Raw genomic sequence first — 18,248 nt, forward strand, 5'->3', positions numbered from 1 at the left:
CAGTGTCCGGTAGAAGACCCAGCCTGGTCACTATGGAACAACAGCGAGACATGTCTACTCTGAGAGGGTCTAGACTGGCATTGTGGTTCAACCAATCGTCGATATATTGGCTGACCCGGATATCTAATTATCTTAAAATGACTGCAGCTACTCACATAATCTTGGCAAAACTCAATGCAGAGACTTGACTGAATGCCAGAGATTGAAAGTGGAAGACCTCCCAATCCATACAAAACTGGAAGCATTTCCCAGCTGGAGGAAAAATAGAGGATATAAAGGTAGGCATCCTAATGTTCGGTGGAGACCGCACAATTACCAGGTCTTATGATATTTCTGACGGAGGTAATGGTCTCTATTTTGAGTTATTCCTCCAACAGAAATCAATTTATGGAGCAAAGACCGATAATTAAACGAGACTATCTCCATTTCCTGGGAACCATAAAAATCCGTGAATAAAAGAAAGAGTTTTTTTTTTGCACCTTCTTTACTACATACTTCTGAAGAAGGAAATGGGCCCTTTCTTTAATTATACCAGATTTAAATGATGTCAGAATAAAAGAAAGAGTTTGGTCTTTTAACACCTTTTTTGCTACATATTTCTGAAGAAGGAAATAAACCCTTTCTTTAATTGTACCATATTTAAATGGTGTCAGAAAATTGGGGACCTCACTAGAGTAGGGAGATCATGGAATCGAAACCGGCAGCCATCTCAAAAGATAGAAAGGAGTCAGCAATTGACTGTCAAGTCTGAACAAGCATGCGAAATGAGATTTAGCCTGGTGCCAATGGGAACCAAAGAAAGAGGTATGCTCTGCAGGTTAGGGAGCGAGTTCCTAGGGCTGTCCACCCCTGAAGTTAGAAAGGGGGAGTAAGGGCCTGTGAATTTCCTCCCTGGTCTTTGCGGTATGGCCTTCTGGGGGCTGGCCGTTGAGGTCCAGTACTGAATTGGATTTCTTTCTTTGAATGGGACTGTGCGGCTTTAAAATAACTCATCTGCTGGGTCTTGAGAACAAACATGACAACACTGCTTCTTGGCTGGTTTAAAGGAAACAGGAATGGATGCAAGAGGCCAGTGTTCATGGTCTCTCAAATCCTGAGTATCCACGGATGAGATAAACTATTCGAAGTGACTCTATGCCTCTAGAGGCAGCCATCAAGAATTTCTTTGCTCTAGTAAAACCTTGATAGTTTCCAGTGCAACATCCCTGTGGATGTGGAGAAGCTCTGCTGATAAGGCCATGGACAAGTCCAGTGCATGCCTAAATGATTTAGCAACTGTTTACAGCAAACAGCCTGAATTAGGCTGCTGAAAAGTCATCATGCAAGGTTACTAGTGACCCTTCCTTTGTTCCAATGTTTCCAGTGTTTTCACTGGAAGGCGAGATCAGGAGTAGTATAGTGGGGCCATATATCGACAATGGGAAAAAACATTACGGACCCCCCCTCCCCCCGCCGGAGCGATATAGTGACAATGGGAAAAATACATTACAGACCCCCACCTGGGACGATATAGCAACAAGGGGAATTGAACAAGGGGAATACTGGGCCTGTATAGCGACAAGGGAAAGTGGGGTTGTTGCATAGGGTAGTAGCAGGTAAGTACACTGGGCACGTTTAGCGTGAGTGGGAATTGAGCTTGTATACCGACAAGGGAAAGTTGGGTTGTTGTATAGGGATAATAGGAATGGACGTCACGGTACTGGACATTGCCAACAATGTCCACGAGGCATTCTATAAAGCGATATGTTCCGCTCCACCAATCATTCTGTTGAGTTCGATGTCCTTCCCTGCCAAGCATTGTTTTTTCGCATAGTTTCACCGCTAAACTATCTAAACTTACTAACCCCGCTGAGCGTTATAGCTCTTCACAGTAATTTAGCGACAAGAGAAATGGAATAGGTGAGGTGACGTCACGGTACTAGACATTGGCAAGAATGTGGTAAGCAGCTGACCTCAATCGGGCCAAACAGCAATAGCGGATAAGTTCAGCTAGGTCAGCGGGTAAGTTCAGCTAGGTCAGTGGGTAAGTTCAGCTAGTTCATAAACTATACCATTTTTGAATATTCTTGACCAAACCTGATGGAGTATCTTCTACCTCTGCCTGCCCATATTGACTGAATAAATAAACCATACGTAACGCAAACAGGAAGGCTGAACTGTCTAGCGATGAAAGTCCCTATGGGACCCGGAAGATTCCCCTGACACTATAAATTTACCCGCCACCCGTCCTGTCCTGCGATGAAAGTCTCTGTCTTTGTATGCATGCGTGGACGTTTATGTGGATAGTAGAGTGTGTATTTGTATGTTAAGAAAGTAGGAGAAAGAATAAGAAGTTGGTGGAGAAAAAGAAGAAATTAAAAGAACAAGAAGAAAACCAAAGGCCCTTTTCAGGGCCACTCATATGCCTCGAAAAGGATATTTATTCTCTCTCTGTCTTAAAAAATTCCGGGTCTCGTAGGGACTTGTATCGCAGGACAGGGCGGTTGGCAGTTAGGGTCTTTATATAGTTATGACTTTATGGATATAAATCAATCAACAGAGACGGGCGCAAACAAACAAGTTTTGTAAAATTCAAGAATCTTTTTATTTTCCTAGAATACAAAACGAAAACTAGAAAGAATTTACAGTATTGTGAAGTAAATCCCAAATAGTCCTAAAAGTTCTATCACGTGTCCAAATTATCAAGTTCAAACTGAATTCCAGTGGTATTCTAAATAAATTCGGATATTCAATGTCTTGAGGCACCCGTAGTCTCGAACGTGCAAATGTGCCAATGGCCTGGAGTGCGGCGATGTTCTAGCAGCATTTTGATGTATCAGAATATTATCCAAAATGTTCTTTTCTAAGTTGACAATAATTCTAAATTAATTTTCTATCCAATAATTTTATTGAGCACTTTGTAATTCCAGTGAATAATATTTTGTATAAAGAAATCTGGAAAACTGAACACAACAATAAGAATCATTCTGCACAGGATGTTCAGTAAGAATAAACAGTTCTTAGGTAAGCAAAATAACATCGTGTAACAAATTTTATTTTTGTTCCTGGATAGTGTTATTTCCTAATTGCTTATGCCTCAAAAGTATAGAAAATGGCTATTATTCCCCACAAACTTTGCTTTTGTGACCAGGACAGTGATGTTTTGAAATTTACCTATTTTCCAGAACATTCCAGGTAGATTCAGTCCAGAGTAAACTTGAAGTAACTTTTAGAACTTTCCAGTAATATAAATAGTGGTATAAATACAGGGGCCTTATTCCCACAAGTTCAGTTTAGATCCAGCTGCCTAAGTTGATACCTATCTGCATTTTTCTGAGACGTTGCGAGAATCTCTTACACATTAGTCATGGGTGAAATAAATGGTACAGAGGGGTAAAGAGAGCCATGAATCTTGCTATCCCAAGAATTTGGCAAGAACCCACTGACCATTCAAGCCACTGTTACTTCTGCATGGTGGACCCTTCCAAACGTCGGACTGACAATAATGCACCTGCTATCATGTATCCGGACCTTCCTTCATCCACCCTGCCCTGAGCTGCCCGAACCCACTACTCTGGAGAGAGAGATCAGCCGTCTTTAGAAGAGAACAGCGAGTCAGAGAGCGAGGAAGACGTAAATCCAGATGACAATTTCAGAGGTGGAGCTGAGGAGATTTGATTAGAGATCTTGGTCTCACCAAGTCTAATGCCGAGCTTTTGACGTCTGGGCTCAAGAAGTAGAACTTGATGGATGAAAGTGTGCAAGTCGCAGATCAGAGGAGGCGTCACTAAGCTTTTTTTCAGGTTCTTCACTCGTCAGGATGGGCTCTGCTTCTGCCACAATGTGACCAGTCTGTTCGAGGCAATCGGAATCGCCTGTAACCAGAATGAGTGGCACCTCTTCAGTAACAGCTCATCCAGGAGCCTCAAAGCCGTGCTGCTCCATGATGGGAACAAGTAACCATCTCTTCCCCTCGCTCGCTCGGTGCACCTTAAAGAGGATTTCAACAGCATCAAGACCTTGCTGGACCCCTTGAACTATGGCGAGTATGGTTGGGAGGTCATCGGAGACTTCAAAATGGTGGCATTCCTGATAAGTCTCTGAGGCGGTTTTTACCAAGATTCCCTGCTATCTTTGCCCTTTGAAGGGCAGGAACACGAATGTGCACTACCATTTGTGGGACTGGCCACAGCAGACCGAGTTCTCTTTAGGGAGGAACAATGTCAAGTGGGAGCCATTGGTGGACCCCCAGAGTGTGATGATGCCACCACTGCACATCAAATTGGGCCTTATGAATCAAATTCGTCAGAGCTCTAGATAACGGGTCGGCAGCCTTCAAGTACCCTCAAGACTTATTTTCTAAGCTGCCTGAGGCATAGGTCAAAGCCAGCGTCTTCGTCAGACCACAGATAAAGAAGATCATGTAGTGCAATGGATTCCCCAAGCAGCTCACTAGCAAGGAGTAAGTGGCTTGGAGCTGCTTTGTCGCAGTGGTTCAGGGCTTCCTGGGCAATCACAAGGCCAAAAACTATGTGGAACTGGTTGAGACTCTGGTGAAGAACTACCGCACAATGGGCTGCAGGATGTCCCTCAAAGTCCATACCCTTGATGCTCATCTTGGTAAATTCAAGGAGAACATGGGACGTACTCAGAGGAGCAAGGCGAGCGCTTCCATCAGGATATACTGGACTTTGAACGCCGCTACCAAGGACAGTATAACGAGAACATGATGAGAGACTACATTTGGGGGCTGATTCGTTAAATTGATTTACAGTATAATCGTTAATCTAAAAATATACTCACTTCTAAATCCTTTGTGGTCATTTTTGTATTACTTTAGTATAAACGCATGTTAATTTTGATTCATGTTTTTTTCTGACTTTAGGTAAATTTCAAAATATCACTGTCCTGATCACAAAAATAAAGTTTGTAGGGAATAATAGCTATTTTCTATACTTTTTAGGCATAAGCAATTACAAAAAAACACTTATAACCAAGGAACAAAAATTGTGTTACATAGTGTAATATACGCCTCTGCTTGACCGATCTCACAATTACCATTTTCTGGAAATACTTTGTCCACTTAATGGAATTTTCCATTCTAGAAGTTTATAAGGTCAGAATCAAGACTATTTATTTAAACTCAAAATTGAAATAAACATGTTAACTACTAACAATGATCTGAATATTTAATATACATTGCTAGAAAGATATTTAGCTGTTTAAATGTTGTTTACAGATATTTTTTTTCTATCAGGTACCTCATTAACCTGATTTTTAGACACTATCAATTACCAACTATGGATGTACATAACATATAATCATTAAGGAAGACCAACAGATAATAAAAATTATATTAAATATTCTTAACATACATACATACATACATACGCGTGCACACATACATACATACATACATACATACATGCATACATATATATATATATATATATATATATATATATATATATATATATATAGAGAGAGAGAGAGAGAGAGAGAGAGAGACACAGACACACAGACAGACAGTTAGACAGAGACAGACAGAGAGTACTTACTTTCATTTGTAAAAATGTTTTGTACAATGAAAACGTTGAAGAGTATGTAACTGATACTCCAAAGTACCTTCATGCTATCTCATCGATATCATCTGAAATAGATAAAATAACACAATATATTTCTATCACACCAGTGGAGAAGTTATCAAAATGGGAAGCACACAAACTTTATCTAGAACTAATGTAGTTAATAAGTTTTATCACACTGGTTTCATCTATACTATCAACTGTGTTAACTAACCAATTAAATATAAAGGATCATTATCATTGATTTGATAGAGATACATGTAATTTGGTAACTAGTTAGGAAATCACAGTGACTGCCTTCTTAATACAGCTAAGTACTATATTAATGTAAATTGCTGATGGTTTGGTAAGAGCACCCAAAAAGATGGTAGGACTATTCATTCATTCATTTATTCATTCATTCATTCAAAACAGTTTTAGATGAACTACCTACAAATAATGCAACAAGAAATAATTATGGTGTGTCAATCAAATAACTGGTAAAAATGCATGCATTTTCCTATTGAGAACCATTGTGTTGGTCTATTCCAGTCAACCAGTTTGAACTAGCTTAATCCACTTTAAGGCAGATAGTTACTTGTGCAACTTAAATCCTTGTATCCATATAAGAAAAAATAACCTTTAATGGTGAATACTGGGCTATCGCTTTCCTCAAATTGGAATCATTGTTAAAGTGGTAAGATATGACCACTGCATTACTTATTGCACCAATTACATAACATTCTATACCAGGCATCATAAATCTTGAAAGTCAAATGTCTTTTAGCAGTTATACGTTTGTCGCCCTTCCTGTAACATTGGTCCTAGCAGACAGATCGTTCGATATGAGTCAAGCCAGAACTTGGAGAATTCAAAGAGTGAAAGTGGGACCTTCTGTGCTGTGACAGCAGATTGATCCAAGCGGTAATTCTCTTGTTGACTAACAGGTCAAGGTAATTGACTAACAGGTCCAGGATATCTTTGAACAATGACTCATGGGACCACTAGTGGTACACTAAGGGTAAATGGCGTCGGTGACAACGACGGTGGCCCCGACAACAATTTTTCTTGCAATTTAATTTTTACCAGCTGTATTGGCGACCCAGGACCAATGGTGCCCAGAGCAAACTCCCCGTTTGCCCCACCCCCACCTTCCATGATTAGCACGCTAGTAGGGACCACAGACGAACTACCAGGATGTACCATGACTTGGAGGTCCGGGCACTGTGAAGAACGTTAAAGATTAATCTGAAAGGTAGGAAGTTATATTTATACAGTGTTGATCCCATCTATACACGATACCTTTTAGTCAGGCAGTTAAGAGACATGACTTCACTGTGAAGAAGTTTACCATAGGCTTCCCCTACATATGACAATAAGTGTTTCAGCTATCAACAATGCAGAAGAAGACCACACACCCCGGTCTGGACAGGCTGCCTTCCAGAATAATTATCTTGTCAGGAATGTGGCAGATTCTGAGTGATCGCCTCTGAAGACATCCAGTGGAAGGGGCTTCAAAACTTCCAAGCCGAGATAAGGGAATATGTGACGCCTTGATGTCTGAGGTATACAAATGAACGATGTGTTGGCTGTAGTAACCATGATGCAACAATTACTATTTGTCCATATGACCTTATGGGTTTGTATGCGGTTGTGGAACCTTAAGGATTGTAGTTAATTGCTGCAGTTTATATAAACTATTCTTATCGAAATTTTCCTTGTGACCTCTCCAATGTTACAACATATCAATCTATCTACAGTAATATTTTTAGAGCATTGTTCACCACTCAACTTACTTCCTCTTACTTAACCTCCCGGTTCTTCCACTCCACTTACTTCCTTTAAATATATATATATATATATATATATATATATATATATATATATATATATATATATATATATATATATATATATATATATATATATTTAAATATATTTTTATGTGTGTTATGTGTGTGTGTGTGTGTGTGTGTGTGTGTAGGACATACTAGTAACTACTACTCTTACATACAGGATATGATTTGCTTCTTATTACAATTTAAGGTTCGGGATCTAAAAAAGAACTCTGTAGCTAAATGCTGACCCAACATTTCAACAGAATATGACCCCTTTCCCAAGACTGTCACTGATTTTCCGACTCCCACAATCTTTATATTTCAACTGTCCATGTTGTTTGATATCTGTTCCAATTTCCTCATTCACAGTTGTTGCTAATGTGAAATCTACTAATGGTATATGTGACTGTTCATTTTGTTTATCGATCCCTCCCTATATAATATCAAACTATAATTTTACCTTTTCTAATCATAAAATCCCTTTGGTTATACACCCTAGAAGTACTAGACCAAATAGCCTACATGTCTACATTTATGATACAAAGGGAAGTTTTTTTCTCGAGACACACATGCCCAGCAGGACTATGCCCTTCAGCTACACTAAGCTCCCCTGTCTGATCTTGAGGAACCAGTATACAGGAAGGCGTGAGGTTCTGGTATGTAACTTTTAAAATTGGTAAGATATATGTTCTGATTTTTCTATCAACACTGATGGCGATGAATTTGAGATCCTACAGATATCCAGGCGTACAGGTGTACCTTTGACTTAGCTACATCCATATCTATAACAGATATGGTAATCTATTTGATTACAGACAATAATGTTTTTTTTGGTTGTGTTGGGTAACCACGGTATTTCTGACGAAATCAAAACCCACATAATTTATGACATACATCACCAGAATGAACCAAGGACTGTTTGCTTTCCAGATGATTTTTACAACTTTGAAATGTATATAAATGAAAGCAATGAAGGGAATGATTTCAAAATGGTCATAGCAAGGAAGGTATTGATGTTGAACGTTTGAAACAACTCACCGGAGCAGTCTTCAAAAGCCAGACATCTATCTGGTTACATACTGAATTTAATACACTTTGTAAGTTTCTGACATTTATACATATTTGTATATTTACCTCGATCAAATCAATAACACAAACGTCTAAGGTAATGCTAACTATTCAAATTTCTTGACGTCTTTGCCTGATTCATGTTAACTTTGTTTCATACAATGTTAATGTAAGCAATTAAAGTGGAGTACTACTAACAGGCATAAAATCAGCATTCAAGATGAATTAGTGTAACTATGCAGTTTTTGCCCTTTTTTCCTGAAATAGGTCGCGGCCCATATCCACCATAACTTCTACCCATTTTAGCAAGCTAGCCACGTACTATGTGCATTCCATGGATCAAGGGAAGTGGCCAAATGCAGACACTTTATTGAAGCTGTATACGGTATTATTCCTCTATGCGGCAGTGCTGGCTCATTCAAGCTATATTAAGCTCGCTGCCATGATAAAAAAAGTCAGTTCTTACCGGTACAGATAATAATCAAAACGGCTCATTTTAGTGTGTCATAAATTGAAAGAAAAATAAACTATTTTGATTTAATCAAGCAATGTATTAAATAATCGGCGTGCTTAAATTTAAAAGAGAATTTAATACAAGATTTTATGTCTACAAAGGTATAAACAGAATCTGCTTTTGAAAATATCGAAACAAACCTTTGCATATTTCTGGTAATCGCGCTTGCATCTATCTGGTAGACCTAATACTATTATGTTATGACTATGTGTGCTTACGAATACATGAGGCCATGTACAAACATGCATATTATCATAAAATCGTAATTCAAAATGGCATATTTTTTATTTTAGCTGATATGGAGAGGGGGAACTCGGATGTTTTCAAAAATGTTTAACTTTAAAGATGCGGTATTTTATCTACCTATCAACACAGACGTGAAAGATAAGCCTTCATCAAATACAAGATTGCTAGTTAGAATCCAAGTATAGTACGTTTTTTCTTTAATACTTGGGGAAACTACTGAGTCTAAGCTGATGAAATATGAAAGTCAATATGGTGATGTAAAATTGATGTAAATTACTTATACGTGGCACGCTAATCTTTGAGGCGTATCTGACCTCCAGTGACATCTGCAGTTTCTATTATGTCGTTTGGCATGCTAGGAGTTCATCTGGGGTTGTCTTGGAAATTGTTTTAACTTACATGGACTGCAAACATTAGCTTGATTGTAGGAAAAATGCATATGGAACGGCTTACAATTAGTTGCGTGCCAATAATTTCAAAGAACTAATTCTAAAAGTTTGAATGAAGAAATCTACATTCATATTGAAGAATTACCGTGGTATATAATTAAGAAACATTCTCAGATTGACGGTAATAATATTTTCAAAGAAAGTATGGAGGTCTCCAAAAATGATGTTAACCTATCAAATGAAAGGCTTGTAAAAATATAATAGAAAAACCTAAATTGCAATTTTCTTTGAATGATTTATACAGATTTATCAAAGAGACCATAAGATGTTATTTGAGTTTTCAGAGAGATAAGCGGAATATATTGACAAATTGATTAAATTAAGAATGATTTTAGAACAGCAACGATGCATGTTTGGTGAAGCTTATGAGCAGAAATTGATTGTATATATATATATATATATATATATATATAATATTGTCCAAGATGATACGAAGGCTTTTGCGCCTACGACATCTAATGTGAGCCAGAAGAGTTACACAAACGAATTTACTGATGATTATAGCCACTGTTCTAGCTGTAATGATGACGATATCCAAGAGCAGATCAATTATGCAAATGTTTCTTGGTATTATATAACAAGTATTATATAACAATGAAATCCGAATTCACAAGTCCTTAATATATCTATGAAATGTGGTACAACGACATAGAAGACGAATGGTGCAAGCACCTGAAACAAATTTCAAAGGCTATAATTAAAAGCTACGAAGCAAAAATATTGAGGTAATTAAATAAAGAATTTTGGCCGTTCCTTTAACTCTCACAGCAAGCACATGAATACGAACTTTCCCACCCAAATGTTACATGCATGTATTTAACATCCACCAACCGCTAACTGACCATTACTTTTACTGTGGTTGGACAATAATGTCAGAACCAGATAAAACATTTTCAAATTTACTACAGCGGAACGTAAGATGAAAGTTCCGTATATTATCTACTCGAACTTTGAATGTCTAATGGTCCAATGGAAAGCTCTGCTTCCAATGACCATGACCTGAGAAATAAAACAAATACGTTACAATCTGCTGAACAAGTCCCATGTGGGTTTCCTTATACTTCAGAGTGTTGCAAAGGACAAACTGAGCCACCAATGTTTTATCGTGGAAAGGACTCGGTTGAGGTTCTTCTTAAATCGCTAGAGGTTACACCTAAATCGATTTGACAACAGCTCTATTCAGCCACTGATATTAGTATTCGTTAATTGTACGCAGCCACTCATTGCTGATGGATCTGAAAGTAGAAGAAAAGCTTCTCAAGTTCGTGATCGCTGTCACATCACTGATACTTACAGAGGATCCGCATACAATGTATGTAATTTGCAAGTATGTGCTTACCCAAGAAACCAAAAATCCATTTAATGCTGCATAACTTTGGTAGGTTTGATGGTCACTTAATTTTCCAAGGTGTATGCACGGTCTCAAAATCACATATAAATGCTATTCCAAACATCATGGAAAAATACATATTGAGTCGATTGCAGTTTATTGTTTCATTACAGTCTCTGAATTCATTCTTGGACATGTTAGTCTGCAATCTAACAGTGGTAAATTTTTAAATTACCTGTCAAGACTGTGAGCTAGGGCTCTAGCATCCCAAACACTGATTTATTAACAAGAAAATGTGGGTTACCATACGAGTACATAAGCGATTGTGACCATTTTGGCGAAACTCAGCTGCCACTGATCGGAACTGTTTATTCCTTGCATGTGAAGGTATTCCAGCCAATGACTATGCGCATGCAAACAAAGTTCGGTCCACATTCGAATGCAAAACTATGAGCAACTATGACGATCTGTATCTGTGCATCAATGTGTTGTTGCTCGCTAGTGTGTGAGAATTTGGTGACACTGCCATGTACTTCTACAAATTACTTCATCACCGGGAATGGCTTGGGAGGCGTCGTTGTGAAAAACCAAAATCAAGTTAGGATTATTCACTGATATTGACGAACATCTATTTGTCGAGCGCCTTCTTCGTGACAGCATTTCCATGGCAGGCCACAGATACGAGCGCAAACAACCCTAACGTAGACGGGTATGATTCCGGTGCCTCTAGAACTTTCATCATGAATCTCAGTTCTAACAATCTTTATTGATGGGCAACGATGCAACCATTACCTGTTGATAGGTTTCAGTTGCTTATACCTGGACACAACATTAAAAGAGACCAAGGATACTTCTTTGAAGTTGATCTAGAATATCCAAAACAAATTCATTGCGCTCATAATATTATCTGCTGGCCCAAGAAACTTTCTCAGTGGCTGGTACATGGCTCGCCCTGTATTAGTAAGCAATCTTTAATGAATATGCTAAGCTAGTTGCAAGTTTAAGGACGTAAAACAATTATTTTTTACACGTACGAAGTCTGCAGTTGTATTTGCGATTGGTAATGCATGTAACCAAAAATCCATGGAGAGCTTAGATTTTGACAGCACGCTTGGATGGCCACATACATTCAGATGAATGCGGATTGGCACACAGTGACCACAGATGTTAATGCAACAGCAACATCACCACCGGTGGCTTTTTAATAAACGTTTTTTTGTGTTGCTTCACACCGAACATAAGTCTCAGCGATTATTGCTCATTCAATTCGGGTCCGAACTCAAGTTGGATTTGCAGTTTGAGCCTTTGTGAGAAATTGCACACAATATGAAAACATGGTTGTAATATATACTGCATTATTCAGTGCATCACAAAATCTGAAAGAACTGAAAAGGCTAAAGATTTTTCAGTCATTGACTTTAACGCGCAAGCAACACCTAAATAATCCCAGAATAGTGATATATTTCCAAACTTAGTTCTTGTGCTAATCATTGGTCCTGCTGGATCAGGAAAAACTCAGCTTTGTCAGATATGAATTTAAGATGGTTGGATTGGGAACTGTTGTACATCAGCTGATGATCAACAGTATTATGATGTTTAAAAAGAGTTTCAGAAAGCACGCAACAGCAAAGTCACGATGACTTCATCCACCGTCAATTTAAATGCCACCATAGGTGAGGCACCTGCCATTGACAATGTGAAGTGGCAAATTTTATGTCGATCTAACAAGAATACATTAGTGGAGACCAGAGAACTATTAATTAGATTTATGGAGACAAGCGCGTATCATATCGCCATACTACCGTGTACGGTAATGTCCTTTAGAGGGAGAATTTCGTTCCTAATTAAACATTTGTTTATACAGCAACCAGGCGGACAATTTAGGACAAGGAAAACTTCATTTTCATGGTAAAGTTGTCACAATTGAGAGAACGCAGAAACTCTGTTACTCAAACTACCAGGGTCAAGTTGACCCTGACTTTGGCGCCTCTGGAAAAAGGCGGCAGAGATATTTGATTCTGATTGGTTACGTTAAATGAGAGGGCGTGTTCCAACACAAAATTTCATAGGTTTTAATATCGCCCGCATCGAATTTTAATCAGTCTAAGTTTTTCCTACAAGTGGAAACCCCAAAAAAGGTTACGACTCCGGGAATTTGCAAGAAATTCTCGTTAAAGGGAACTGTTGTCCAAAAAGGGGACGATTGTCGAAAGGAACCGACGAACTAATTTACCGATTAGAGGTAGGAACGTTGAAAGCAAAGGGAGAAAATAGCTCCAGAGACGTATGGGACGAATGAGGTGATATTATTCTGAGACCTATACGGAGAAGCATAGAGAAGAGTGCAGTGAGATATATTATCCTATGAAGCAACCCTGCGACGTTTTAATTTCTGAAGAAGTATTCTGAGAGTATCCTGAGACGGATGGTAGAAAGTATCATCCTGAGATCCAAGGGTCTGAACAGCTACAGAGGAAGCAAACAGACTGAGGACGAGCAGATTATGAAATCGTACAAGACGTTGACTTCGATTGTTCACTCGATCCTATGATGAACTAAATCTATCAGTAAACAGACCGGCTATTTTATTTAAATCTATTTGCGTTTTCTTTGTATTTCGGAGAAAGTTAAATTTCTAAAAGCAGAGTACATTCCTGATGTAATGAATTTTCACAGTGTTTGTATGTAATTGATTAAATTGTTTGTTTACATGTACGGGGGCTCGTGTTGGTTTGTTCAATATACCTGCTCAGATTTCTATCTATTCCACCTATAAGTTTCACCACTTATATTTCTATTTACTCGAACCAGGCAATAACATCGAGGGCGGTCAACCCCTAGATAACGAAAACCAAATACGGAGGGACAATCACTCTCCCCGTGTAACAGACAATTTAAACGCAAACAAAAACAATTTTGTACTGTACGACGAGGTTATCCTTGAACACGAAATCGATTACATGTAAATATTTTCTTAAGTTCGGCACAAAAACATTGACTTGATTTATTTCACCCAACGTGCCTCATGTAATCCATGACAACTGTATCACGTTGATGATATTTCGTGGGATTGATTCACTTTGGTCATGCAAATATTCATCGGACTTAGTGTACCGCCGACTATATGTGGCAGGAAGCTCGTGATATGTTTACACGGATTACTAGGGACCCGTTTAGGTTTCTCACGAATGACTTGACTGAAACTTTCAGTCGCGTGGAGAAATATCAGTCGGGTTTGGATAAACAATTTAACAATTATAACAATTATTAATAAATCTCTGCCAGTGATATTAATTCGTAATGTTAGTACAGGTCCAAAATGTCTGAAAGACATGTTACAGTTGCGACAAATTGCACGAGAAGACCTCACAGCGGCAACCGTGGAACAGGAACAGAAGAAAAACCTGATCCAATTAGTAAAATAGCTAATAAAATAGCCATAAGAACAACTGCACATACAATTGAACAGTTATCAGTGCAACCCGTATGTGGTCAAGAAGAAGAGGCGGCCAAGGCAATGGAAATATCGAAGTCAAAGATACCGCCGACTGAAATATTCAATGAACTTGGCTTTTATGAAATCGAAAAGGATCTTGTAGAATTTGCAGCTAATTTTTCCAAACGATTGGACAAAGTACATAAACCTAGGTTATATGGTTCATTCCAAATGGACAGCTGCTAATTTGGTCATGTGGGTACATCTGGAGAAGTTTTAATATGAGTAGGGCGAAGAGCGAGATGAGTTTAAACAGGAAGTAAATGAATCATCAGGAAAAAAGGGAACACACAAGAGAAGAGTTTGCTACAAAAAGAAAAGAAACAAACAAAGACACAACCAACTTTTAGAACAAAAACATGAACCCAATTTTCAGTCACCGGACGAACACTCGAAACGGACAAAGAAAAAAGGTGATAACAGCAACAACAAAAACAAACCCACCATAACATTGGGGAAGGTATTAGTGGACTGTGTGATTGGAAACACTTATACGATCAATTTGTGTGGGCAACAACGCACCAGAAGTTATCAATGACTGCTTACCAATGACATCATGGACATAACAAATATTGTTGATGCATTAGTTTGTCGAAGATAAAAATGACGTATATTATGACACCGATGATGAGTTCCAGAATGATTTTCGTTGCTATCGTTGATGTGATGCACAAAGTTGTTGCAAGCATAACCCCAATTATTACCTCGATGATCACAATCTCATCAAAAAACCCGAATTCAATGTGACTTTTTCTTCATTTATTACTGCTGGGGAATAGGGCACACCTGAGATTGTGCTACAGTCGCTGAGGGTTTATTACATAGGGTCCAATATCAAATCAAAATCATTTGGTTGTCTGCCCGCAAAAAACTCATTTGGTTTTCACATGATTGTGAGTCAACTTTTGGTATGGTAGAACTTCCTGCAGGTGCGTGTGATATTGCTTCAAACAAAGATGACGTCACTGAAAATGGCGGGATCAGCGACACTGGCAAGTCGGTTGCTTTATATCAAAGATTATTTTGATGATACTAATGCTACAACAAAACAATATATGGATGAACAAATTTCAAATGTGCCTGCACCACCACGTGTAGTAACTTCATTTACAGCATACTTATGAACAGCAACGAAGAGGAAAATATGAATTTAAAACAACAAATATCAGAATTATTTTTGATACCTTAAATGGTTTTGATAAACCTAAAAACATATCTTAACGGCTTGCGAGTCTGTATCATATTTACTTATTATATCTTGTTATTATAGCAGATAGAGTCTATTAACAGCAATTATAGATAAGCAACCTGGCACACAAGTATTGAAACTAACGAACCAAACTAAAGTTTGGCAAATCTTTCACATATATGACAGCCATATCATTGATATCTCAAGATGAAATTAAGTTTGAAGCATTTCAAATTTATCAAGAGTTTAATTTAAAGATCTTTTGCATTTCTGTTTAAAATTCGATGTATCATTACATATAAGTAATGGATTCTGACTGTGGTGATGTCAGGTTGCAGAATTTACAGATGGTGTATCAGGTCAATTGACAGGGGATGCTAACATTGATGTTGATTTAGACGAATATCTACAACAGAGTGGTAGACCCTCGTATATACGTAATTAATCTTGTTAAGCACCAAATAAAAACTGACCCGAATGTACCCATCCAACTTGAGGTCAGCTTGGAATAATTGCAAATGCAAACACCTAAAAGTCCACTGCACCAATAGGTGTCAAAACACTCAACAACAGTGAGGTGAATTTCACTGCTGTATTCACCCCGGTTACATTTACCAATGAAATATTGTATAACCACCATTGACTCAAGTTAGAAAAGATCTTGAATGTTATTCAGAACAACATCATAAGAAGTCTTCTGCATGAAACCCCATGTTGATATGAATTCCCATATTGGAGGAGTAATGATAACAATATTTTCAACATGGGTGATGTGGTGGAAATACTGGATACTGGATTGCTACCATTTCCATTTAGTAAGAACTAGACACCAAGAGAAGTCTTTTAGTTCAAACCCCAGTTAGATGTAATCATCTGATCAGGAGATGTAGCAATAACAAAGTTTTTAAGATGGCCACTGTGGAAGCCATATTTGATGTCTCACATGTAACATTTTCAGTTAGGACCAAATTGTGACAAAGCTGATGATACAAAGCTTTAGCACTAACCACTAAACCCACATCTCCTCTCCAAGCTTGTTGGTTTGTATATCAGAAAGTTACATTATATTTCTCCAACAACATTAATGGCAGAAGCTGAATTGGTGAAAAAATACAAGTCAGCTCCCATATGTATAATTCATGACACAGAATTTATTCATTAACAGTGTTAATTTCTAAGTATGACCATAATCTTGATAATAAATAAAATTTTGACTTATCAATGTACCTTTTACCATTAACATTTTCATAGCATGCCCCACATACAGTGGTATATGAGAGACCCAAGCAAAACCCCCCAACAGGGAGGCCCAGGCCAATTGGGGGACCAAAACCCATGTTAAACAACATATTTTGTTAGGAAGGTGTGCCAGAATTAATTTTGGGACGGCCAAGAATTTCCTGCAGTGTCATTGTCAAGTGTCCTACTTCACTTGTTTCAGGCAGATAAGTTTCCTCATTTATTTGCTATGACCTCATCATCAAACCATCATTATTCATTCCTGCTTTCCAAATGATGCTGGTCTTCTTAAATACATTTATCTGTTGTGCAGTCTGCACACATGAAATAACAACAGATCATGCTTGTCTGCATAGCATGGCCACACTAATGTTACCAGAAATGTAAGAGCAATATGACTGGATAACAATGTCTGAACAATATGACTGGATAACAATGTATGAGCAGTATGACTGGATAACAATGTATGAGCAATATGACTGGATAACAATGTATGGAATAAACTTCCATAGCATGGCTACAATGTTACCAGTGATGTATGAGCAATGTGACTGCATAACAATGTCTGAACAATATGACTGGATAACAATGTATGAGCAATATGACTGGATAACATTGTATATGATGAATTTCATAAGCTTGTATGAAAAAGTTTTTTTCTGCTAAATTAAGTTTACTCTAAAACTACATATGCATTTGTATCTTTCTACATATGCGCAATTTTTGTACTATGTTACCAGTATATGTCATATAACTTGTCAATCACAACATCCTTTGCCTTTTCCATAAAGTTTTGAATAAACCCCTTGGATGTAATTTGCTGCCATTAGGAACTATTCAACAACCTTTTTCATTTGGCACAAAATGGTGGTGGAAGGGGACAAAGACATGACAGAAACATGGTTGGCATTTGTGTTGATCATAACGTGTGGAACACTCTGACAGTGCAAATCAGAAAACCCATCAAACTATTGTGTATTCATACAATTATTCCTGAGGTTATTTTACACACTGACCAAAATGGCCAAGCAGTATTCTAATTGATACCTTGTAAGACAATGGAATAATGTCACAAAGATCCACTGCATAAAATCAGTTTATTTTATTTCAATACCATTGTGACTGTGATTATTTTTTAATGAAGCCCGTTGAATAGTACAAATTAATTGATTTGTGGACATCATTTTTTTTTTGGGGGGGGGGTTGCCAAAAATTCTGTTTTCATCTGCATTTAATTTCAGAGACTGGTTAAGGGGTCATATTGTTTCCACAAAATAATCACGGCTTTTTATGTCTTTAAATCTGTGGTTTGCACCAACAATGAGATTTTTAAAAA

The 18,248-nt window shown here is 37.9% G+C and overlaps 1 protein-coding gene across 6 annotated transcripts in view; it reads right to left on the minus strand.

Moving 5' to 3' along the window:
• LOC149806372 (oncostatin-M-specific receptor subunit beta-like) overlaps window positions 1-18,248 on the minus strand; it is a 177,963-nt gene that overhangs the window by 141,264 nt on the left and 18,451 nt on the right. For all 6 annotated transcript variants that reach the window (XM_089952304.1, XM_089952262.1, XM_089952286.1 and 3 more), the window contains one exon: window positions 5,538-5,629. In XM_089952304.1, coding sequence (XP_089808430.1) covers window positions 5,538-5,610 — 73 coding nt within the window. In that variant the 5' untranslated portion in view covers window positions 5,611-5,629. The remainder of the gene's footprint in view (window positions 1-5,537; window positions 5,630-18,248) is intronic.

This window comes from Sinohyriopsis cumingii, chromosome 1 (genome assembly GCF_028554795.1).
Source record: "Sinohyriopsis cumingii isolate HCF-2022 chromosome 1, ASM2855479v2, whole genome shotgun sequence".
Taxonomy (NCBI): domain Eukaryota; kingdom Metazoa; phylum Mollusca; class Bivalvia; order Unionida; family Unionidae; genus Sinohyriopsis; species Sinohyriopsis cumingii.